A 25,066-nucleotide genomic window follows, 5' to 3' on the forward strand; every position below is an offset into this window, starting at 1 on the left:
AAGAAAAAAATTAATGATGATAACAAGTACAACGAATGAAATGATAAACATTTCCTAAACCACCATCCTCCCAGACATTTTTACCGAATGACATCAAAACGGCGATTTTTACCTTGTCACACATTTAACCAGGGAGTTGTTCCATAACAACTCCCTGATTTAACACACATACATGATGAGCATAAAACGACTTGTTTAAGCTGTTCACCCAGTGGTGGAGCTAGGGGTATTGGTCAGGGGGGGGGGGGCGAGAATGGTCTGTAGGGGCGCTTCCGACACTATCTAAGCGGAGCGCCACCACGGGTTGGCGCGGAGTGTACCGAAATTTTTGAATAAAGATACTCCCTAGATCGCCGGAAATGACCCTTTCCGGGCCTTGCTAATTTGCAGATAAACAAAGAATAAGTAGGTGTCATCGCCAAAATAATGTGACAAATGTCAATAGGTAGATGAGAGCGCAATAAAAAAGTCAATAATCGCGAATAAATAAAAAGTGGTAAAAAGCTGGAAAGGGCGCCAGCAGTCCATTTGAGTCCGTCAGGGGGGGGGGGGCATCCGCCCCTGACTGTATGGACGCTTCGCCACTGTGTTCACCTACGCCGTACTGACCTGTCTATGATAAATGATAAGTAAACAAACCGTGTGTATACATACTCTGTTTATAGCTCCATGATATACTGAAGTGATGGCACTCTTTCGGCACAGATATAGGTAAAGACTTGTATATGGACGCATTCTCTGAATGTAGTAATATGATCGTGAAAATGTACGTTAACATCATGTACTGCGACATGCTCTCTGGTCCAATAAGATGGTCCACACGTCTCTCTGGTCCAATAAGATGGTCCACACGCCTCTCTGGTCCAATAAGATGGTCCACACGCCTCTCTGGTCCAATAAGATGGTCCACACGTCTCTCTGGTCCAATAAGATGGTCCACACGTCTCTCTGGTCCAATAAGATGGTCCACACGTCTCTCTGGTCCAATAAGATGGTCCACACGCCTCTCTGGTCCAGTAAGATGGTCCACACGTCTCTCTCTGGTCCAATAAGATAGTCCACACGTCTCTCTGGTCCAATAAGATGGTCCACACGTCTCCCTGGTCCAATAAGATAGCCTATACACGTACTGTTAGTATTTGAGATGCAATAATGCATATTTTGTGACAATTCGTATCAGGGCCATTCTCGGTCACGTGTGTGACTGAAAAATGGGGAGATTTGCACTTTACACTAAGTAACTACTTTGAGGTAAAGAAAGTTGGGTTGATTGTAGTACTTAAGTATGCACTAGGGGACTCTTTCACAAAACCATATAGCTTAGCCAAATTCAGAACATTCATGTGCTGGCAGAGGTCATATAAAGGTCGGTCACGTGTTTGACGTGAAATGAAACTGGGTTTTTTGCACAAAAAAACATTGGCAAATTCATCAGTTTCTAACAGGGCTGGATAACCCTAATTTCTCATGTTTCTACCTTAATGTGTTTCCATATAACAAGACATTTCACCTCAATATTTCACTTCTTAAAATTAGCATAATACTACATGAGCCAAAAAAATCCGGTCACGTGTGCTGAATTTTCAGTCCATAGTATGCAATCTTGCAGTGCAAATGTTGACTCTAGTAATGACCACAGAACAGCACTGATGTTGATATTCCATAGAAATTACTTTAAAACAGTTTTACTGCCATGATTTGGAGGGTCACGTGTCTGACATTGTTGGGTTACGTGTGTGACATTCTACATTTTCATGGATAAATGTCACACACGTGACCATCGGTCACGTGTGTGACGACTAATTAGAGGCTATTAATTAATCGTAGGAATAATTATTTGACTGGATATTTTGCAGAACTAACAGTCTTTACCAAGAACGGTTGCATATCAAGTGTGGACATCATAAGACACATCAGTTACTTTTTATGAAAACTTTTGCATTACTTTGGTCACGTGTGTGACATTAAAGTTATGCTAATTACCACCCATTATTAACGAAGAATTGAAGATCAGGAACCTCTGCTTTAGGAATGAAATAAATGAACCCATGTATAACTGCCTCCATGTGATAGTTGATAACTGAAATATTATTTCTAGATACTCATGTAGAAAAAACAAATATACAGTTAAAAACTACAAATTTTGGCTAAAACTTACAATAATGCAAATTTATGCAAATTAGTATGTTATGGTTGTAATTTTAATGAAAAAATTATGAAACAGAAAACTTGAGGAATTCCTCTAAAAAAAAAAGTATAACATTTGGTCCTGATGAACACTTTAGTTTTTTCATGCCAGTTTCATTTTCCAGAGAATGGCCCATCATCATGACACGTTATCTTTCTATATACAGCGTGCACACAGGACTACTTTCGTTGTGATAATGGAGAGTGTATCAAGCTAGGATGGCAATGTGATAACGACACGGATTGCACTGACGGTAGTGATGAAGTCGGGTGTGGTGAGTAATGCAAACCTTTCAGGGCCAGAGAACTAGCGCTCATGGTTCACAAGAAGGGGACCGGGTGGGGGGGGAGGCATTATATAGCCCCAGATCCCACGTGGCACGGGAAAATAATTGCCACATACAGTATATCTATGGAGCTATGTAGAACAATGCCTCTCGATCTTTGAATCAATTTGGCCACATGCCAAGCAAAATAGGTTGGTTTACTGTATGTTCACATCAACCCTCCCCCCAGCCATCCCACCCACTGATCGATCCGTACATCTTTGTGTCGACCATTTTATTAATTGAGCCTATAGTTCTCATTATTTTGAAAAATGAAAATCTCAGAAGCCTCATTAGGAGACTGGATAAAAATAGCTTTTACACCTAACAAGAGATTCGTGATCATTTTTCCAAGGAAGCATTCATTACGGATGGTTGGCAAGTATACAGTTTGGAGGGCAAACATGTGATTAAAATGCAAAAATGCACTTTTTTTAAAACTCTAATTTGACCCCACCCTTACCCAACCTCTCCCACTTAAATGTGATAATAGTAACAAGGTCAAATTCAGAAAAACGTGAACATTATACATCCTACAAAGGATTGTGGTATGGTATCAATAAGCGTTTGGCTTCGGATGTGATTATAACTTGATGTTTGTATCTTTTGCTTTATCGTTTTCGTCGAGTGTAGATCTCGTGACAACCATGCCATATATGGCTTCCTTTTATAGATCTATATCATCATATAAATGTATTTTGTACTATGTTACTTTCGTTGTTCTTTTTTCCCCCTTTTTTCTTTCTTCATAAATAGAGGAACCGTCTGATTGTCCTGCGCACATGTTTACCTGTGCTGACGGGTTCAGCTGTATTCCATTGTCGTGGCAATGTGACGGTGCCCAAGACTGTACTGCAGGGTCCGATGAGGCTAATTGCTGTACGTGCATTCCTCGTTTATAGATATCATCACATATACCATTTGTTACTGGTCACTTTGGCTTCATTTTGATAACATCATGTATTTTTTGCTAATTGAAGTTATGTCTTCGTTAACAGGTAAAGCCTCGGGGGGCGATTAACACCGCGGGTGGTTCTTAAACAGGGAAGAAATCCTTGAACAACAGAACACAAATTAAATGAAACAATAGAATACCAATGAATGACATTCAGCACCCGTTTATCCATGCCCTTTTTTGTTGTTGACACGTTGTGATGCATGTGATGTGAGGTTCCATTGAATATTGCATTGCATCTGATGGGCTGTGTGTTAGACTTTACAGTCCAGTCGCTTTAATTAATAAACCCCAGTCATGTCTCAATAGTTAAAAGTGATTTAGAAATGCAACATAGACATAGAAATACGTAGAAAAATACATAGAAGAAACATAGAAATGCAACAAAAGGTATCCATAGAAATACGTAGAAAATACATAGAAGAAACATAGAAATGCAACAAAAGGTATGCATAGAAATACATAGAAGAAAAATACATAGAAGAAACATAGAAACGCAACACACTGTAGAAATGCAACATAGACATAGCTGTGTTTTGTAAGTAATTACAACATATAACAGTTAAGTTTGTGAGTTAAGTTTTCCTTTTTTTTCTATAAATAATATTAACTTTCAAATGTTGAAACAATATATAGATTATTGAAAAGCAGGAAGAAGGGCGGGAGAAAAGAAACGATACAGACATATGTTATCTCCACCCATTTCCCCACAGCTCCCCCTCCCTCCTCCCCTCCCCTTCCCTCCCGATCACTGAAAAATTGAGTTGTGCGATATTTAAACTACACAACAATACAGGTCACTAGCGTGACTACTTACGTTTCATTTCAAATGAGTAGAGCTTTCGTGTAACATTTTTTTAATTTGCTATTTTGTATGTGCTTCATATCGGTGGAAATCACATCCTAATAACACTGATATTGTATCACGAAGGGTTTTCACATTTTGTAAACAGCAACAGCAGAATGGATTATGTCATCATGCATACTTCAGCTGCAAATAAAAAAAATATATCATTTAGTGTTATTAATAATATTTCAATGAAATATCTAGATATGAGAAATTTCTACAAAAAGAAAAGATCGATTTTTTTTATTATATACACAGATTACTTTGATAAATCATCAAATATTTAAAATGTAGTAAATTTCAAGAAGTAATTCGACAAGAAGATTATTATAGCCTCAGTAAAGATTCCATCCGTGATGGCATCACAGACCACCCACTGTTGGCCATTTTCTAGTGTAAGGGGTGGGCGAGAAGGGGGGGGGGTTAGTAATTTCAAAACAGTTTACATTTAATCAACCATATCTCGAGCTAGGAATAAAATACTGAGATGTGGGAGGGAGGAGGAGGGGTGGCTGGGGGTGGTGGGAAGGACGTCAACCAACAGTATTTAATATTGTTCTTTGTAAGATAAACCTTACTATAGGTTGTCTGTCACATGTATTTATTTGAAGTATTTTTGATTACTTTATTCCTTTTCGAGGGCAGATGTAGAAGTATATAGGCAAACTTACACTTGTTTGAACGGTACAGAAGTTGACGCAGTCTTGAGATGTGACTCTAACTCGGATTGTCCCGATGGAGAGGATGAGGAGGGATGTATAGACTGTCCTGGTAGATTATGTGATGACGCTCGATGTATTCGATCTAGTAGTTACTGCGATGGAGTAACCGACTGTACACATGGAGAAGATGAACCGGCAACTTGTAATTGTAGGTTTTTTGGGGGGAATTTAAATTTCTTATTTCCTCATTTTTGCCCCGATGGAATAAGAATTCAATTACCGGCCCTCCCAAGGAGCTGCTAAATGTAAAAAAATTGCCCCCCTTTTTGTTGCTTGAGTTATTTTCATAGTTTTGCTAATATGTGATTTTGAAAGTTAGTGTCACCAAGCAAAAAAGCAAAGGTAATATAGTTTGCGACACGGTACATATAGTTCGGTTGTCTATATTGTAATAACGTCTATATACCAGGCCATAAACATCGGTATTAGCTTTGAGTGGGTTGCTTATTGCTACAAACGCCCTCTAATCCGTTTCTTTTGCAAGCCTTTTTTCTATTTGTTATGAAATGGTGTGATGTTGTTTGTTACCTTAAGACACAATCCTGTGTTTTGGTAATAACAGATGGTATTGCTAAAAATACCGTCTTTCAATGACTCCTAGCAATGCGCCATGAACATTCTTTGAGTGGTGTGTGCGCATTATAAGTCTCATTATTATTATTATTAGGTCTAGTTGTTATCATATATGGTGTGATGTTGTTACCTTTAGACACAATCCGGGGTTCTTGTAATAACAGATGGTATAACCATGGAGCTATTTATAGCTCCATGGTATAACTGAAAGTAATCAAGCCAGCTTGCTTGTATGCATCATTATGGAGAATCAAGAGAAGATGTATACTGTTGCTATGGTAATTCGATGTTATTGTACGCCATCTGCAAATGATAACAACACAGGCCAGTATACAGTATTGGACACAAACATGAAGCCTCTACTGTTGCGATTTTAACCTAGCGACAAAGGGGTTATTTAATCCTTAAAGAGTGGCAAAGCAAGCTTTTACAATGTATGTGTGGTGGGGGGGGGGGGAGCGGGGGGCACAACATGGGATGGGTCTGGGGATGTAAAAATATAATTGTATTCTAGTTTTGAAGGTGGTCAGGGTGGGACTTTGAAAATTTTGATTTGATTTTGTCATGTCTAAATGGACCCCTTTTCTGAACATGTTTGAGTTTCATAAAGTAGCACTGTCGTGGAGTACTTCTCGTGTTCAAAAAGTGAGGGCGCTGCTGCCAACCCCCCCCCCTCCCCTCCCCGATTTATCAAAGTATTGCAAACCAATTTTCGGACATTTTCCTTTCTGATCATCAGTGGCCTGTATGGAAGATAATGGTGGATGCCAGCAACGTTGTGTACAAAGTGGAGATGCCGTCATCTGTAGCTGCTTTGAAGGATACCAAGTGGATGTGAACAACATTACAGTTTGTAAAGGTCAGACGTAGTACCAATAATTACCAAGGGCGTAGGAACCGGGGGGGCTGGGGGGGGGGGGCGCCAGCCCCCCCAGTGAAAAATGTGGAGGGGCGGAAGTATCATTCCGCCCCCCCCCGCTCCGCAAGTCAGAAAACCCCTTTTTCATTTCCAAATGAGAAAAAAAAATCTCATTTGGAGCACCAAATTGCATCTAAGGCCAGGTGAAAATACAAAATTAAGTTTACAAAAAGGAGTGGGTGTTGAAGTGTGCTATATTGCACCAAATTGCATCTGAGGCCACCTGGAAATGCAAAAAATTCCAAAGGGGAGGGGGACACCCCTCCCCTTAGACCCCTCCCCCAGGCCGGCCATCAGTCTTCAGCCCCCCCACTCAAAAGTACCTTCCTACGCCACTGCTCTTTGGTAATATCAGGCGTAGGAATCTATCAGAAATATACCCGCAATTAGACGCTATATATTTCTAGAAGACAGCAACCAAGTAGGCATATTCAACAAAATCTTCAGATAATACTTCTACGCAAGGGCGTAGGAACCGGGGGGCTGGGGGGCGCCAGCCCCCCAGTGAAAAATGTGGAGAGGCGGAAGTACCATTCCGCCCCCCCCCCCCGGTTCGCAGGTCAGAAAACCCCTTTTTCATTTCCAAATGTGAAAAAAAAATCTCATTTGGAGCACCAAATTGCATCTAAGGCCAGTTGAAAATACAAAATTAAGTTTACAAAATGGAGTGGGTGTTGAAGTGTGCTATATTGCACCAAATTGCATCTGAGGCCACCTGGAAATGCAAAAAATTCCAAAGGGGAGGGGGTGTCCCCCTCCCCTTAGACCCCTCCCCTTAGACCCCTTAAGTCTTCAGCCCCCCCACTCAAAAGTACCTTCCTACGCCACTGATAATTACGAATCATATATAACAACCACAGCAGTCAAACAAGCAGGGGTTCAGCACCTCCATCCCTCCCCCATCCCCCTCCTCCGCCATCCCCATCGCACTCTCTGACAGAATATCATGACACAAAAATTCCTAGGGTAGAGTACAGAAATATATGACATCTATATTTTACAGCACAAACTTAAAACGTTTCCAAATTTGCCAAATGTTGTACCATTTTTGCAACGAGGCACCCCACCGACCATTTTACCACATTTTGCTCTAAGATTCCTCTAAATTTCGCAATGTGTAGTTTCACGGCAGTCTAGGGGGGGGGGGGAATCGTTAAATGAAAACGGTTAATGGTACAGATGTATATATATCGTAATGATTAGCTATATGAAACCATGAAAGAAGTACCCAGTTTATTGTGTCGCCCCAAACTCCGGTGGTCCATACAATTAGGTTTATTTTCGATGTTTGTTGGCGTGGCAAGTGGACGACGGCACTTGCAAGATGCAAGAACAAAGGCTCACTAACAAAAGCAAAGAATCACAAAGAGATTCTGGAGTAATGCTTGGTTTTCCTGATGAAGGAGGAACGAAGCTCTTGGCCATCTATGGTACAGAAAAGAGACTGTACGCGTTGCTGAATGAGCTTGCAGTTTGCATTTTATAGCTGTCACATGTTAACTTTCCACCAATAAGACTAGTTTAATACCCAATTTGCATATCTCTACAAGTCCGGCAACCAATCATTGATGAATCTTACCACCACTTCTAGGAAATAAGTCAAAGGTCAACATAATTTAAGGTAAAATTCACATATAATAGCACAAGGGCGGCGGAACCGGGGGGCACAGGGGGCACGTGCCCCCCCCACTTTTCCTCAGATTAAAAATGTGCCCTTTTTCTACATAAAAACTTCTAAATAAAAAAAGAGTTTACAAAGCGAAACCCACGTCGAATGAAATATTTCGGGAAGTTTTAAATGTATAATACCACAGGCGTAGGAGCCCAATTTGATTTGGGGGCTGTAACGACTTGCCCGAAAAATATTACCAAAATTTTTCGCGCGCTACGCGCGCGTTCAACATCTTAATGTGCATATCATATAGGCATACATTGGTTATTACATCGCATGCCAATAACATACAATCATTTGCCGTGTTATAACCCTTCCAAATTGGTTACAATTATTGGCAAAGTCGTTACAATAATAATGATCATAATAATATCAGTTTAACCATTGAAAAACACATAGAAAATTATTTTTCTTTCAGTATTTTCACATATTTCATTTGCTTTCATGCATGTATCGATCGCGTGTGCACGGACTTGGACTTTATAATGATTTCACCTCATTTTGTTTTTTTCCTTGTTTCCCAATTTGCACATTAGATACTGCAGTGCTAGTATGCATTGTTTCCTTGAGGAGGGGGGGGGGGGTGGCGTTGATGGAGTGATGTGTATACGCAAATAAGATAATACAATAAGAGTTATAAAGGGTACTAAATATCAGGCTGCATCAGTCCAATCGAATTTCTGCAAAGTGCCCTTCGACGTTGGTGCCCCCCCCCCCCCCCAGATTAAAAGTGCTTCCGCCGCCCTTGTAATAGCGATCTCTAGAGTAAGGCAAAATATGTCACCAAAAACAGAACTAGTATTGTTCGATACAGGTGACAAACGCCTACAGTGGAATTACCACCTTCCTTACCCGGTTTCGAACCTCTGGACATACAATCAGCGTCCATGGCCTAGTTGGTTAGGGTGTCCGCGTACAAAGCGGGAGGCCCGGGTTCGAATCCCGGTAGAGGCTGGAAGTTTTTTCACTGTTCTTGATTTTCCAACTCATTACGATTTTCATATATATATATATATATATATATATATATATATATATATATATATATATATATATATATATAAACATATATATAAACAACCACATAGTATATATATATATATAAACAACCACATAATATATAATATATATATATAATATATATATATATATATATATATATATTAATTTAATAATCGTTACGACATATCTAGTTGTGGGTAAGACATTATAGGCTCTAGATCATATGTTCTGATAATTCGATATTAAAAGTCTGTTCCACAAGTTTGAAGCTGTTGGCAGACATTTCGTCATCTTCGAGGTATGAGTGTACCTCACTAACGTCGTGCTCTCAGATCCGAATAAATGAAGTGAATATTGACCAAAATTGAGACAATGAAGCCCTCCCTCCCTCCCCACCCCACCCCCACCCTCACCCGCCAAAATGACCTTGCGGTAGACAATATTCACGTATGAACAAAACGAGATATTCTCAATTCCCTGACAAAAGTTGATACTTTTTATTTTTCTGTTTCAGACCGCGATGAATGTACAGAGAATTTGAACTCATGTCCGGGTGCTCCCATTCATTGCCACAACGAGGTAGGCTCATACACCTGCGTTTGTCCATCTGGATTTCAGTTCGACACTAACAAATTAACCTGTTACTCCAGCAACTGGATCTCTCCGCCAGTCATCTTTTCGACACCGGACGATATCACTTATCTTGCCCGTGTAGAGTTCAATATTACCATGTCACTGACTAGTGCACACGAGTTCCACGATATCATGGCTATAGACTTTGATCCAACTGGAGGGGCTTTCTTTTTCTCAGAAATCAATCCTCAAAGAATCGTTATGTAAGATTTTCAAATATATTACGCTATTGAACGTGTAAACTTAACGGACAGGGCGATGGACGAGGGCTCAGATTGGGCTGGGGTAAGTGGGGGGGGGTGGGGTAGAGGGTACACGGGGAGCGAAGAACAGTGAGAGATGTGACTTTGATTTAAGGGAGAAACCACAAAGTTATCGCCATTTTGCTTCTGACAAAATGGATTATCTGTTTATTCCGTACCACATGTTTTCTAATATTTGAATTTCTTTGAACAAAAGGTGCTTAAGGTGTACAAGGGCACTTCACCAACTTGGAGCAGGTGCTTGTAGTACCAAAAAGCGGCCCATGGCTCCGTCGCCCCTGTGTTCGGTCCAGAGTTACAAGTGCAAAGAAACTGCATTTACTACGACTTACAAACAAAGAAGCAACCAATTAACATATGTAGGCCTTAGTTATAACTGTCTGTATTTGATGTAAACAGTAACGATTTATGAAGGCCTACGCTTTAACTGCCTGTATTTGATGGAAACAGTAATGACTTGTTGTAGGCCTAAGCTGTAACTGTGTGTATTTGATGGAAACAGTAATGACTTGTTGTAGGCCTAAGCTGTAACCGTCTGTATTAGATGTAAACAGTAATGACTTGTTGTAGGTCTAAGCTGTAACTGTCTGTATTAGATGTAAACAGTAATGACTTGTTGTAGGTCTAAGCTGTAACTGTCTGTATTTGATGTAAACAGTAATGACTTGTTGTAGGCCTAAGCTGTAATTGTCTGTATTTGATGTAAACAGTTATGACTTGTTGTAGGTCTAAGCTGTAACTGTCTGTATAAGATGTAGACAGTAATGACTTGTTGTAGGTCTAAGCTGTAACTGTCTGTATTAGATGTAGACATAGTAACGACTTGCTGTGTAGGCCTATCAAGCCCTAAGTATATGTTGTTTGCCAACACATTTGGTTGCTCTGGTTATAGTTTAACACATACAACTACTAAAATACCCGTATCTTAAGAGATTACACCTCTTAACCTCTTTAACTGTTTCGCAGTTGGAAGCGAACACCAACACATTTTTCCACAAAGTTTGACTTACAATTTATGACCAAAACTTCACATATGTTCTCTCCATATTGTTGGTGTGTAAAAGATAGAATATCCTAATCATTTTTCTATTTTATGTTTACCAGTGATTTGTCTGTTACAGGTATCTACCGACTACCGAGGAGGAGCCTGTCGTCATGGCAGACCAAGAAGTAGAGGCAGTTGAAGGAGTCGCATTCGATTGGATCTATGGTAATTTATACTTTACCGAATCACGACGAAATAAAGTCGAAGTCCTGTCTACTAAAACATATCACAGAAGAGTTTTATTTGATACAGATTTGAATCAACCTGGAGGAATCGCTGTCGACCCGCTCCATGGGTAAATTATACATATCTTTATCCCCCCCTCTTTCCCCATCCCCCCCCCCAAAAAAACATATCAACATTTGTAACGAAATTATTACCTCATATGTTTTGGGATTTTTTTTACAATACTGGAGTGATTTCTACCATGTTTTTTCTTTCCGTTTTTTAAGTACAAAAGTTGAGATTAATCAAATTAATCACTGCTTGGGCTGTTACGTTTACGATGATTCTAGATATAGCCTACCAAACAAAGAAACGGGGTTTTTTTTCTGTTTCATTTAGGTACCTGTATTTCACGGACAGGGGAGATGTACCGAAAATCGAGAGGGGTGCAATGGATGGATCAACGCGGGCCATCATTATACACGATGGCATCCACAGGCCTAACGGTCTGTGTATTGAGTACACTCTAGGTAGGCTCTATTGGGTGGATGCAGCACTGTCGTATGAGGACAGTTACATCGGTAGCAGTTATCTAGACGGCAGCGGAATTCAGATTTTGATTCAGGGCCCATCTCGTGTGAAACAACCATTTGCAATCACCGTATTGCAGGTAAGACATATTAAGCTCAAAAGAAAATAAATGACTTAAGCAAAAGCAACCAAAAAAAGGCAATTTTGGACTTTAATTACTCTGTTATTTTCAGAATATATTTACTACGTCATGTTTGGGCTTGATTTAAAATCACGTGATATGTTATTGCTGTGACTGGCTGCCCAGATATGATCTGCTTGCTTGAAGTCAAATTGAACATCTCAATTGTCAGTTTGGAGAGGGGGTTGGGGTGTAATCGTTCAATTGGAGAATTGTTTTCACAATTCATACATATATTTTATGCACAACGTTCGATTTAGACCTAATTATAGACTTAATTTGTAGTCTAAATATGCATCAAAACCCAAAATTTGACCTCTAACCGGCATTTTGGGGGGAGGGGAATGGCGGGGAGATGGGTGACCGCCAAACCTCTCTACATTGGAGTCGCCGCTCATGGGTTACCAAAACTGTTCGTCCTTAAAGGGTAATGCCCCTCCTTAAAATCAGAGAGGGAATTTTGCCCATACAGTTCTTCCTAAAGGATAATGCCCCCTACTTAATATCAGTGTGTGAATTTTGGATTCCCCCCCCCCTCCACCAGCCCCCACCTTTGAAATCCACTTTTCGTTTCTAGGACAGAATTTACTGGACGGATCTGGAGATGGAAAGTGTTTTAACTGCTAACAGTTTTACTGGTGATGATTATTTTATTGCATTACGACGCGTATCCTCACCTAGAGATATCAGAGTATGGAACAAAAAAGCCAAATACAACGGTATTATCATTTTTTTTTCCTTTTAAATCTTTCTCACTTTCTCTCTATCTCAATGTCTCTCTTTCTCTGTCGCTTTCCTAAAACTAATCAGTAAATTAACCGGACGGTCTATTAAGAGTTGATGTCTTCTATATTCGATGTAATTTTTTACAAAGGTAAAAAATACGATGAATTGATGGATATTTCTGCCTGGAAGTGATGATGCTCAGAATAAAAATATACTATACCTGAGTAGAAATATTTGTTTTCGGTGTATTTGTCAGGGGCGTGATAACCATTTGTTATTGTACGGAGATGGGGGAAGGGGCTAAGATTATATGTCGTCCAGGGGAGGAGTCTACTAGGAGGGACACCGCAGATACATGTTATACATTAATGGACTGTGCAGTAGGGTTGGTTGTTACATATTCTATGTCAGTGCACCCCCCCCTCCCCACGCCGATTTTATTCTAGGGAATGGATTAAACCCCTCCCACCTTCGCTGCCCCTTCCCCTCCCCCAAAGTATACGTGTCTGAGTATCTGGTGTTTGTTGTTTTTAATTCAACTATATTCAGTCCAAGAAATAGTAAAATATCCCGTAAACAATATCATTTTATGAAATCACCTGATACACACAGAGAACACAGTTACTACTGTAAATCTTAAAGTTTTGTACCAAAGTCAAAACTGCATCGTGCTAATAAATCGGTAGCATGTGCTATTAGGATGACATTAAGAACTGTGGATATGTGTTATTCCAACAAATCCAGTTGTTTGGGATTTGTTGGGATTACACATAAACCTAATAGCATATGCTACAGATTTTTTAGCACAATCCAGTATTTAGGCCTACTGTGGTACCAAACTTCAAGATTTACAGTAGTTACTGTAATCTCTGTGTGAATCGGTTGATGAAATATATCTAATAAAATCTTATAAATTAATAGGTATGAAAATATATAGTCAACATTTGACATCAAAATTAAACGAAGTAGGCGACCTTATATTATTTCTTGTAAGTGTGACACCAAATACGGTCACCTTACCCAACCAGGACCACCTTAATCTGTTTCAGGGGATAATCTGTGTCCACTCGGTGAGTCTGCCTGCTCTCACATGTGTTTCGCTGCTCCAAACTCCAACGGATTTTCCTGTGGTTGTCCTGGCAACAATACGCTCGCGGAAGATATGAGAACGTGTCTCTGCAATAGGACCGCTATTTTGGGCAAAGATGGCGTCTCTTGTGGGAATGACACACCTGTGCAGCCCACAGGTGCCGTACCACAGGTCGGTGAGTGCACGTCCTCCCTGAAAGAGTTAACCATTGTCGGAAAGATGTCCTTAAAGTGACCTCACCTACTGTAGTGATTTATTTTGGCAAATTGTTGAGTCATTACCATTCTTTTGATGCTTGGATGTTGAAGAGTATGAAATTAATCTACTGGTGGTCTAAAGATCTGGAGGATTGAAGGTAATTTTTTAAGGCATTTTTAGGAAATCCTGGGTGATAAAAGAAGATGCCACAGCGAGAGCTGGGGGGTTGGGGAAGCAGATGGGTTGGGGGAGCACTATGCTAACATTTGAGTTCTTCTAGCTCAAAATCTGTATGTGCTGTGATAGCCGCCCAAGCCATCAGCTATCACATGGTGGGTAGGAAATGTCAGATGATAACTTCTATCTATGCTCTATCGGCCTTGGAAAGTAACGAGTTTAGTGTGTAAGTCAACGGAGCAATTAATTATGGTACGACACCTTCACGAGAGTAACGTGTCGAAGGTAAATAGCTGACAAGGTATGGAGGGGGAGTGGTGATCATGTTTACAAGCAGGCCGAATGGGTTTATTTTTTTTGGGGGGGGGGGAGGGGGGTAGTTCTAACCTGAAATTTCAGATGTGTAAACGTAAGTGGGCCTGTCATCTCGACAATTCGACAAATTTTACCGAGATGTAAAATTAGCGTATAAGTCAGTATCTCGACAAAAATCAAAATTTTGTCGAGATGCCGAGTTAGGTTTAGCAGGGCAACTCGACATTTTGAAAATGTTTACCGAAATGTCAAGTTAGCGTAAGTCGGTATTTCGTCGAAATTTCAATAATTTGTCGTGGTGGCGTGTTATTCTTATATGGTAACTCTACATCTCGCATATCACCTTATGACTGCCGTACATATGCACTGATTTGTACATACATTTAATCTAATTGAAATGTTACTTCAGATATAGGAAAATAATTCCTAATTATATATATTTATATTCATATATCTATTATGGAACGTCGGAGAGGGTAACATATCTTTTAGTCAACGGCATAAATATTCACGGCTACGGCTCAAAATCTCAACAACAACATGAACTTATTCACAGCGACGGAACTTTGTGATGACAGCAACAAGAACGAAAGATACAGTAATGGTATTTGATGTTCAGAAACAACATTTAAGTTGGACAAGGCATTTAAATTGAACATCGGCGTTCATTTAAATCAACAACAAAATATGTTTCAACAACAACGCTATAGAAGTAGAAAACGGCATAAATATGGTTACAAATTAACTAACAGCTTGAAACGAGACTAACGAATTCATTTCGACGAAGGCCTGAATTTTGACGACTGTTTCATTTCAGACAACAACAACAACCTGTTCACAGAGGACAACATCATTTTTGAACAACAACCGAATGAGAAGTTGATCAACATCTTTACATAAGACAACAACAGAATAGTTGCCATTTCCGCGTTCCATGACAATTGTTTATTAGCAAATCCATGGTTTTCCTTTTCTCTTTATGTTTTGTGTCATCAGTAAATGAGACAAACGATGACGGATTCATATCCAAGTTTGATCTTCGAATGACCTGCAATCTTTTCGCGGAAGAGATCAAATGTCAGACTCTCGAATCACGAGAAATTTCAGCGATACCAGCAGATGCATCCGAGAGTTTAAATTGTCGACTGTTCAAAGGTAAACATCTCCCTGTATACAGACAGGACGTTAATGAATTATCTATAAGCCATAGTACTTCATGCCGTTAACAGATAACCAGAGATAGCCACACTTCCCATCCTCTATACTTGGCAATCACTCCCTCATTCCTTCCACACCCCTGCCTTACTCTACTTCCCACTCTCCTGTCCCACAGGCCTCCCCTACTCTCCTGTCCCACATGCCTGCCCCACTCTACTTCACCACCCATCCCACTCTCTTCCCCAACCTTCCCACTCTCTTTCACCACCCTCCCCACTACCCTTCACCACCCTTCCCACTACCCTTCACCACCCTTTCCATCCTCATTCCCACTCTCCTTTCCACTCTCCTTCACCACCCTTCCCACTCTCCTTGACCACCCTTCCCACTCTCCTTCGCCACCCTTCCCACTCTCCTTTGCCACCCTTCCCTTTCTCCTTCCCACTCTCCTTCCCACTCTCCTTCACCACCCTTCCCACTCTCCTTCACCACCCATCCCACTCTCCTTCACCACCCTTCCCACTACCCTTCACCAACCTTCCCACTCTCCTTCACCACCCTTCTCATTCTCATTCCCACTCTCCTTCCCACTCTCCTTCACCACCCTTCCCACTCTCCTTCACCACCCATCCCACTCTCCTTCACCACCCTTCCCACTACCCTTCACCAACCTTCCCACTCTCCTTCACCACCCTTCTCATTCTCATTCCCACTCTCCTTCCCACTCTCCTTCACCACCCTTCCCACTCTCCTTGACCACCCTTCCCATTCTACTACCCACCCTTCCTACTGTCCTTCACCACCCTCCCCACTCTCCTCCCCACTCTCACCTCTTTTTCCCCGCCAAAACTTCATTTAATTATTACATGAGGAGTTCAAAGCCGTCGATCAGTATAGTCTGCGAGATGAGCCTTACCCAGTAGGCTAAAGAAGAATGGCTCATAGAAAGGTCGCAGAAACGAGTAGAGAAGTTTCAAAAACGAGAAAAGGTTGAAGAAACGAGAGAGAAAAATGATGTAGAAACGGCAAAATTATTGTTAGCATGACCTGTTATATTCTTCCGTGGGTACGGTTCTCAAACCTCTTCCTGAATTGCGTCACTTAAACACTTAAAACTAAACTAAAAAAACTTAAAACACATTTAAGATGTTTACATTCATCATTATTGAATGTCTTCTGCTTTCCTCTTCTTCTTCTTCCTTTAAATCAAATATTGTTGAATGTTTCTTCCGTCCTTTTATCATTCTCCCATCATAATAAGTCGACCAGTTCATATAATGTAATATTATTATCAATTCCATACGTGTAATAATTATGTTAGAATATTGTTTCGAGTTTTCAAATTACAAATAATCTGTGAGTACCTCACAACCTTAATTTTAATATTATTTTCATATTCTGTAATATTGTTTATCATTCATTTGTTTTTGTATTCAAATGTTTTGGTCTTTCTTCATGAATACATTTATTTTTTCTTTAGTTATCTTCTTGTTTCTGCAACAACAACAACACCAGCAACAACAACAAATTTATTTACAATTTAATAGTAATATATATTTCATTTCCATCTTTACAGAAAGCGGTGAGTTAATTTGCTCCTATTAGATGTGGCGTGTACCTCAGTGCGTCTTGGTTCAACGGCTGCCGAAGATCACACCAACTGAAGACAAAGTTACATGAAATCTGTTAGCATTGCAAACGAGAACAATATTCTTTTTCTTTCATCACGTTTTTTAAGTCTTACATGTTTCTTTATGATTTGCAGTTTCGACTTGGATCTCATATTTGACATTTATTAAGTCACGAAGTGACATTGAGACCAAGGTCGATTAATCGATTCTATAAATATTTTGCAATCAATCCAATCAGAATCAGAAGAAACGAAAGAAAAATCCCAGAGACCATTCTATATGGCAGACTTAACGGTCGGTGTTATTTTGTATCTTGTATACATTAGTCGGTCACTTCCTGTGCGTCACTTCCTTTGAAATACGCACTGACGTCATTTTTGGCTGGTGCTTTTGAAAACTCGTCAAATCCTCGACCTTCACGCCAAAAAAGAGACACATCGTTATTATAAAATAGAGCCGCATACCAGACTGTGTCATGTACACTTGACATGTCACCCTCTGCAGATGAGAAAAATGGTCTACAAAATATGCACATATAGATGAGATTTACGTGTACTTCAGAGATTGTTACATCGTAAGAGTATGATCTGTAAATTGAGAAGAATAGAAGAATCCACTTTCCTTGAAATTGATACATTGGGAAACAGAATTGGTGAGAAGTTTATTTTATTGTGAGTGTTTGGTTCATCACCGGCCTACCTTCAAATCTTTATACTACGTTTGGCCTTGCCACTCTGTCGGTCCAAAATACTAGAGCAATACAGTGGTTAGCTTTCACGGAGCCGGGGGTGGGGTGGGTGGGGGTGCAGGCAAAGAATAGATTTGTGCTTGTGGGTTATTGCTCCAAAGAACTGTAGGTTTTAGTGAATGCTATTGTGGCCTAAATGAGACGTTGGAATATCAAATGTTATCTCACTATTCCTCTCGAATTTTGGGGCTTGTGTTTTCCAAGTTTCGAGTTCTTTTTGTTCCCTCAGAATTTCGACTTTCTAATGTCAACATTTTATCTTCAGATTTCGACTATATGATCGAAATTTCGCTACTGTGTACAAACATTTCAACCTTTATTTTGTCTCGAATTTTGAGCGCTTCGTATCAACCTTTCAATTATTAACTCTCGAATTTAATAGAATCAAGCCGACATTTCGACGTTTTATGTTGAATCTCCAAGTGTTTCTTAACATGGTACCAGGGGATCCCGGGCCTAGGATGAATAGGGGGGCCGGGAAAATAAGGGATAAACAATAACATGTTTTTTAAAAAAATATAAAAAATCATCCTTTTTTTTGAGGCCGCAATTAACATTTTCTTGTTAATGCATTACAAATTTACCAAAGAAAATGGCTGTTAAATGTCAACCAATGGTGTGATATGTTGTTTACATGAAGTTCAAAAGAAAATTTGGATATAAGGTATTATAATTGATATAACAATGGGTTAATATTAACATTGTAGCTTGCACTGAGCATGAACACGACATCATCGTCCAATTTAGCCTTAAAGGAACGTTCCATATTTTAACTTTTCAATCCACAACCGTCGATAACTCTATACCAAGGCTTCAAATGACATACCGTATGCCGTGCCGACTAAATCAGTACAAGATGGGAAATAAACCAATCGGCCGACAAAATACCCATTCATAACATTTCGACCATGATTTGATACTATAGGTGTAGTTAAGATCAACAACCTTAAGACAATCCAGTCATTGAGGAAATGATCGTCTTTTGTTCCAGGATTCTGAATGATATTAATTTGTGTCGCTTTAATTTAATATTATCAAAATTCTTTCTTCTTATCTCTTCTTTTTTTCTCATTGGTGAAAGTGGGTGCAATTAAGCAAGATCTCCAACTGTGGCTTTAAATAAAACATTCTTGCTTTGCGAGAATGAATACATTGCATTTGGTTTAACCTGTTCTTGTTGTCAATTATTTGTTTTGCTTCGTTTCCGGTTTTTGTTTTACTCTGTTCTGTTCGGTTATGTTATGTTTCGTCTCGTGCTCTAATGTTCGTTCAGTTATGTTTTGTTTCATTATGTCATGTTTCGTTCTGTTCCGTCCTGCTATGTTTCGTTTTGTTATGCTATGTTTCGTCTCGTGCTCTAATGTTCGTTCAGTTATGTTTTGTTTCATTATGTCATGTTTCGTTCTGTTCCGTCCTGCTATGTTTCGTTTTGTTATGCTATGTTTCGTCTCGTGCTCTAATGTTCGTTCAGTTATGTTTTGTTTCATTATTTCATGTTTCGTTCTGTTCCGTCCTGCTATGTTTCGTTTCGTTCTGTTATGTTTCGTCTCGTGCTCTAATGTTCGTTCAGTTATGTTTTGTTTCATTATGTCATGTTTCGTTCTGTTCCGTCCTGCTATGTTTCGTTTTGTTATGCTATGTTTCGTCTCGTGCTCTAATGTTCGTTCAGTTATGTTTTGTTTCATTATGTCATGTTTCGTTCTGTTCCGTCCTGCTATGTTTCGTTTTGTTATGCTATGTTTCGTCTCGTGCTCTAATGTTCGTTCAGTTATGTTTTGTTTCATTATGTCATGTTTCGTTCTGTTCCGTCCTGCTATGTTTCGTTTTGTTATGCTATGTTTCGTCTCGTGCTCTAATGTTCGTTCAGTTATGTTTTGTTTCATTATGTCATGTTTCGTTCTGTTCCGTCCTGCTATGTTTCGTTTTGTTCTGTTATGAGGGCGTGGTGGCCAATTGGCTAAGGCGTCGGACTCGTGATCCAAGGATTGCTGGTTCGATTCCTGCCTAGTTCATTACGTTCTGTCCTTGGGCAAGATGCTTTATCTCAATTGCCTCTCTCCACAAAGGGGTTAAATGGGTACCTGTGAGGTTACTTGTCATTGGGCGCAGTATATAACTGCTGCCGACTGGAGGGATTGTCTCTGGGACAGGCTATCATTGACCAGGAGTAATATAACGTCTGTAAAGCGCCTTGAGACCTATCGCTGGTATAAAGCGCTATATAAAAAGCTAATATTATTATGTTTCATTTCGTTATGTTTTGTTATGTTTCGTTCTGTTATGTTTCATTTCGTTCTGTTATGTTTCGTTCTGTTCTTATTCGTTTGTTATGTTTCCTTTAGTTTGTTTTGTTTGTCTTTCTTAAATGTTTTGTCCACCCTGTTCTAAAATAAAATAAAAATATTATTATTTTCTTCCCGTTAGGTGTGTTAAACACACCTTGTTACCGACAAGTATAGCTATTAGCGTATTTGGGGTGTTTTTACGCGATATTTGTTTAAAGGCTCAGAATAGCGCATCGATTACTAGTTTGTATCTTTGTAATACGTGCTGTTCAAATTAATCAGCTTCTTCTACAAATATCTCATAAGTAATTCTTAACTTACGTTTTTCTTTGTTTATATGTCCACACATATATCACCAACTCCGTTATTACTCCATGCTTACACCAAGGACTTAAAAGGGTTCGTTTAGAAATGCTTCAATTATTACAGAGACTTTTAAGTGCTCATTGTTCAGCGCATGCCAACATGCCATTGCAATAAAATGGTGGATTCGGACCTAGAAACTTAACAGATTATAAGCCCTACCATTCTTCACGACCAGAGATATAGATTTAAAGGCGGAATATACGTCGCATAGTTCTCATGTAGTTTACATATCAAAGCGGGGGAGGGGTGGACAGGGACAACCACTATATTTCACCTGGGGAGGGGGGTGCTAAGATGTTTTGTCGTCCAGTTTTGTCGGCAATGTCAGCTGAATTGCATTGGTAAGGGAACCAACAGCAATGAACACAACAAGCCGCTTAAAAGCAGTAAATAGTATCATTATAGGATATAATCTCATTGTATCTTTTAAACTTACAGAGATAATAAAAATCGTGAATAATGGTAAGAAAGATCAGAACAGTAGCGGCCTTTTTTTAGCTGTGAAATTATTTTATTATTTTTTATTCTGGACATTCGCAATTCTTAATCTTTTCTAACTGATGATCTGTCTACTGCACTGCATGATTTGCGGAAGAGCTCATGATGATGATGATGTTACATTCCAATCGTTCTTAACAATGCTTTCGGAGTCCAGAAGGTAGGTAGGAAGGTGACTTGTCAACGGCTGCCTAATAAACGGATGAATGACGAAGGCTAGGAGTCAGGATTTGCTTCCAGCCACTATACGATGTTGCCCAATGTGGCTCTCTTCTACTGGCGATGATTTCGAACCAATCAACGTTACCCTTGTCGTATTACTACTCTTTTCGTTGGTTAAGCTCCGCTGATATCTGCTTTGAATAAAGCTGGTGTTTCCCCGTTGATGTCTTAGTTCGAATCACGAGACAGGTTGAAGGCTACTTGTTTTAAAAGCAGATAATCAAGTGATCTTTTCTCCTCGAGTCTCATCTCTCAGTTGTCTTCACAGTACTTAACAGGTGTTGTTCACATACTTGTTGTGGGTAGAACAGCTTTTCATGGACTTAATTTTTTTCAGCGGGGTTGTTTCAGAGCATTTATATAATTTCTACCAACATATCACAAAACGTTTTTTTTTTTTTTGTATAATGTGAAACATTAATTTGATGCATTCGTGCCAATGCTCACTTATTAGCCTACCAAACACTCATTTTTCAACGCACACCCTATGTATCCCACCCACCCTCCACTCTCCCACTGCCCCCCCCCCCCTCATCCATTTTCATATTCTCAGGTAAAACCACAACATTCTGTATCTGGCCGATGTTTTGGCCACGGGGAGCTCGACATATGTTTTACTCCCCGAAGTTACTGCAGTCCACACTTGCCATACCCTTTACCATCAATTCTCACAATACTGTGTACCATCTCACTTTTTTTCAAGGGGGCCCATTTTGTCAGACCTGGGGCGACCGTGTGCTCTCTTTGTAACCGTGGCCCTGAGATAGCTGAAGGGGCAACTGACCCGGTCCGAGTCTCGTTATACCAAGGATATTCGGGGATGTCGATGTCTCACAGCAGACATGGGGGTAAATGAAAGCACCGTTGAAGGTAGAATATCCGCCCTGTCTGTCACCCATTCTTAATAACACAGTATTCCAGAACTTACGTTATGCGGGCGGAGAAAGAGGGCGACACACAAGTATAAACCAGCTAATATGTATGTAGCATAGACTCTAAACTAGCAGAATGTTGGATGGTGCAAAATCATGTCCACCTAGCAATCAGCGCCAACCAAACACCCCCCCCCCCCTACACCTTCGAGCAGATTACCAAGTTTATTTGATGTTAATGATAGGCATTACAAGGTTCCAAAATTAAAGAAGTACAAGGGTGACGCAACATGGGAAGCTGTACTTATATATGTAGGGAAGATGGAGTGGTAAGGTAAACAGCAGGTAAGAGACTATGGTATTGCAATATTTCTTTCCCTCTTTTCAATGTACTGAAATAAAAAATTAAAAAATAATTTTCGAAGTTTCAGTGGACAAAATGAAAGTCATTTAGGAAGGAAACTCTTGTGGGATGTCGCTACTACTGATAATGTACCTAACCAATCTATGACGTATCGGTTTTTTCATAGGCTTCAATTTAGATTTTTTTTTTTTTTAAATATTTGAGGCAGGGGGCGCTAATGCAGTATATCCTCATATTGATAAGTTAATATAGTCACTAAAGAACCTTCCTCTCTCTCTCCCTCGCTCTCTTGGTCTTAACTATTTTAATAATACCCAACTGCACAAGATAAAAACTAACACATTTCAAGGAGTGCCAGGCTAATTGTTCGTAATAATAAGTGAACTTTTTTATCTTTAGGTTTTTGCCTGGAAAGGTTTACTGACAAAATGACAAAAAAAAGGATGTTTCTTATCATTTAAAAAGCCGAAAAAAAATGGGGGAAAATTCATAGTTATTCCAACAAAAAAACAAATAAGTCCCTTTGTAATGATTTTTTTTAAAGGAACCCGTCGAAACCGCTTCCCACCCTGGTTTAGATCCAACCCTCTTCCGCGGCCCTACTATATACAGACTAGAGGTGCACAAACGAAGTGTAATGCTCAGTATAAGACGATGTACGATGTACGATGTACTATAGAAACGGTTCCCTGCTTTCCTTAGTTACATTTATAGTCCATCCTAATATGTTAAGGTAATGTTTAAATACAAGCTATATGGATTAGTTGTAAATGCCTAACAGTATTTATAGATATAACTACCAAAATGATACTACAGTCCTGCTATTATAAGAAGCATGAAGAACAATTGAATGTCACAATAGGTTTATACCGGGAACAGTAAGTTGTAGGATGCTTGTTTTCGAAACTTGCAGATACCATCGATGAACATCGACCCACTTCCTCCCACTCTAGTTATACTCCTAAGGTGGCTTTTTACGTGATATTTATGTTGTTTTTCTTTATAGTCCGATCCTGATATGCTAAGATTATGCTTAGATTAAATACAAGCTATATGGAAGTGTTACATGCATGCCTACTATTAATTATACATTAATTATGCTTCTAAAGCATGAAAATTTAAAAATTAACATTTGTGCTGTATGTATCTCCCTGACACGACCGACCCCCCAAATCCTCCCCACTCCATTTAGGCCTATACTCCTAAGATAGTAACGATCGCTTTTAAGTGCTGCTTAAGTTGTGTTTATGTCTTGTCCGACCCTGATATGCTTAGAATATGCTTACATTAAATAAAAGATATATGCCTATGTGTTAAATGCCTAATATTAATTATACATATAAATAATATACTACACTCCTGCTTGTAAAGCATGAACATTTAACGATTAAAAGTTGTGCTGTATGTATCTCCCTGACATACCCGACCCCCAAACCCTCTCCCACTCCATTTAGGCCTATACTCCTAAGATAGTAAGGATGGCTTTTAAGTGCTGTTTAAGGTGTGTTTATTTATTTTCCGATCCTGATATGCTTAGAATATGCTTACATTAAAAAAAAGCTATGTGTTACGGTACATGCCTAATATTAAATATATATATATATATAAATAATATGATACTACACTCCTGCTTGTAAAGCATAAAAATTTAAAGATGAACGTTTCTGCTGTATGTATCTCCCTGACATACCCGACCCCACACCCTCCCCACTCCATGCATATACTCCTAAGATAGTAACGATGACTTTAACGTGCTATTTATATTGTGTTTCTTTATTGTCCGATCCTAATATGCTAAGATTATGCTTAAATTAAATTCAAGCTATATGGAAGTGTTACATTCCTGCTTGTAAAGCAAGTATTAGGAACACTTGAATGTCACAATAAGTTTGAGGAAAAGTTTGAGGATGCTTGTTCTCAAAACTTACAGGCACTATCGATGAATATTGTGTTGACACAATATGCATACCTTGGATGTTTTAGTGAAGTACATGGACGAATATTTTTCCCCGAAGGTTTTGAGAGAACCTTGTGGTTAATCCCCCCCCCCCTCCCTCCCCGCTCTCCTTCCCGGCCAGATTCAATCCTGTTCCGTCGCCCCTATAGTGCTTTTGATTATTTTATCTTTTCTGATTGTTGCTGTTTCTAGTTCTTCAATGAATTTTGACAAATAATAACATCTCCTATATACTAACATCCCCTAAATTATTACATAATATTTTTCATTTTACAGTGATCAGCAGCCTGTGACGATTCAAATTAAAATGTCCCCAAGTGTATAACTGATTTTGACTATTTGACAAATTTACAAATATTTATGAATTTTGAACGTTATGAGTTTCCTACAAAAATGGTAATTTGCCTATGCTGGAGCATGAACGCATCCCAACATTGC

At 39.4% G+C, this 25,066-nt stretch overlaps 1 protein-coding gene across 2 annotated transcripts in view; it reads left to right on the forward strand.

Annotated features, from left to right (window-relative positions):
* The window catches only part of LOC139977878 (low-density lipoprotein receptor-like), a 34,286-nt gene extending 15,055 nt beyond the window's left edge, over positions 1-19,231 (forward strand). For both annotated transcript variants that reach the window (XM_071987582.1, XM_071987590.1), the window contains 11 exons: positions 2,355-2,462; positions 3,270-3,392; positions 4,961-5,185; positions 6,350-6,469; positions 9,718-10,039; positions 11,221-11,439; positions 11,709-11,979; positions 12,599-12,740; positions 13,797-14,012; positions 15,524-15,682; positions 17,262-19,231. In XM_071987582.1, the coding sequence (XP_071843683.1) occupies positions 2,355-2,462; positions 3,270-3,392; positions 4,961-5,185; positions 6,350-6,469; positions 9,718-10,039; positions 11,221-11,439; positions 11,709-11,979; positions 12,599-12,740; positions 13,797-14,012; positions 15,524-15,682; positions 17,262-17,290 (1,934 nt within the window). In that variant the 3' untranslated portion in view covers positions 17,291-19,231. The remainder of the gene's footprint in view (positions 1-2,354; positions 2,463-3,269; positions 3,393-4,960; positions 5,186-6,349; positions 6,470-9,717; positions 10,040-11,220; positions 11,440-11,708; positions 11,980-12,598; positions 12,741-13,796; positions 14,013-15,523; positions 15,683-17,261) is intronic.
* Positions 19,232-25,066: the final 5,835 nt, after the last annotated feature.

The sequence above is a fragment of the Apostichopus japonicus genome, chromosome 2, assembly GCF_037975245.1.
Source record: "Apostichopus japonicus isolate 1M-3 chromosome 2, ASM3797524v1, whole genome shotgun sequence".
Lineage (NCBI taxonomy): Eukaryota > Metazoa > Echinodermata > Holothuroidea > Aspidochirotida > Stichopodidae > Apostichopus > Apostichopus japonicus.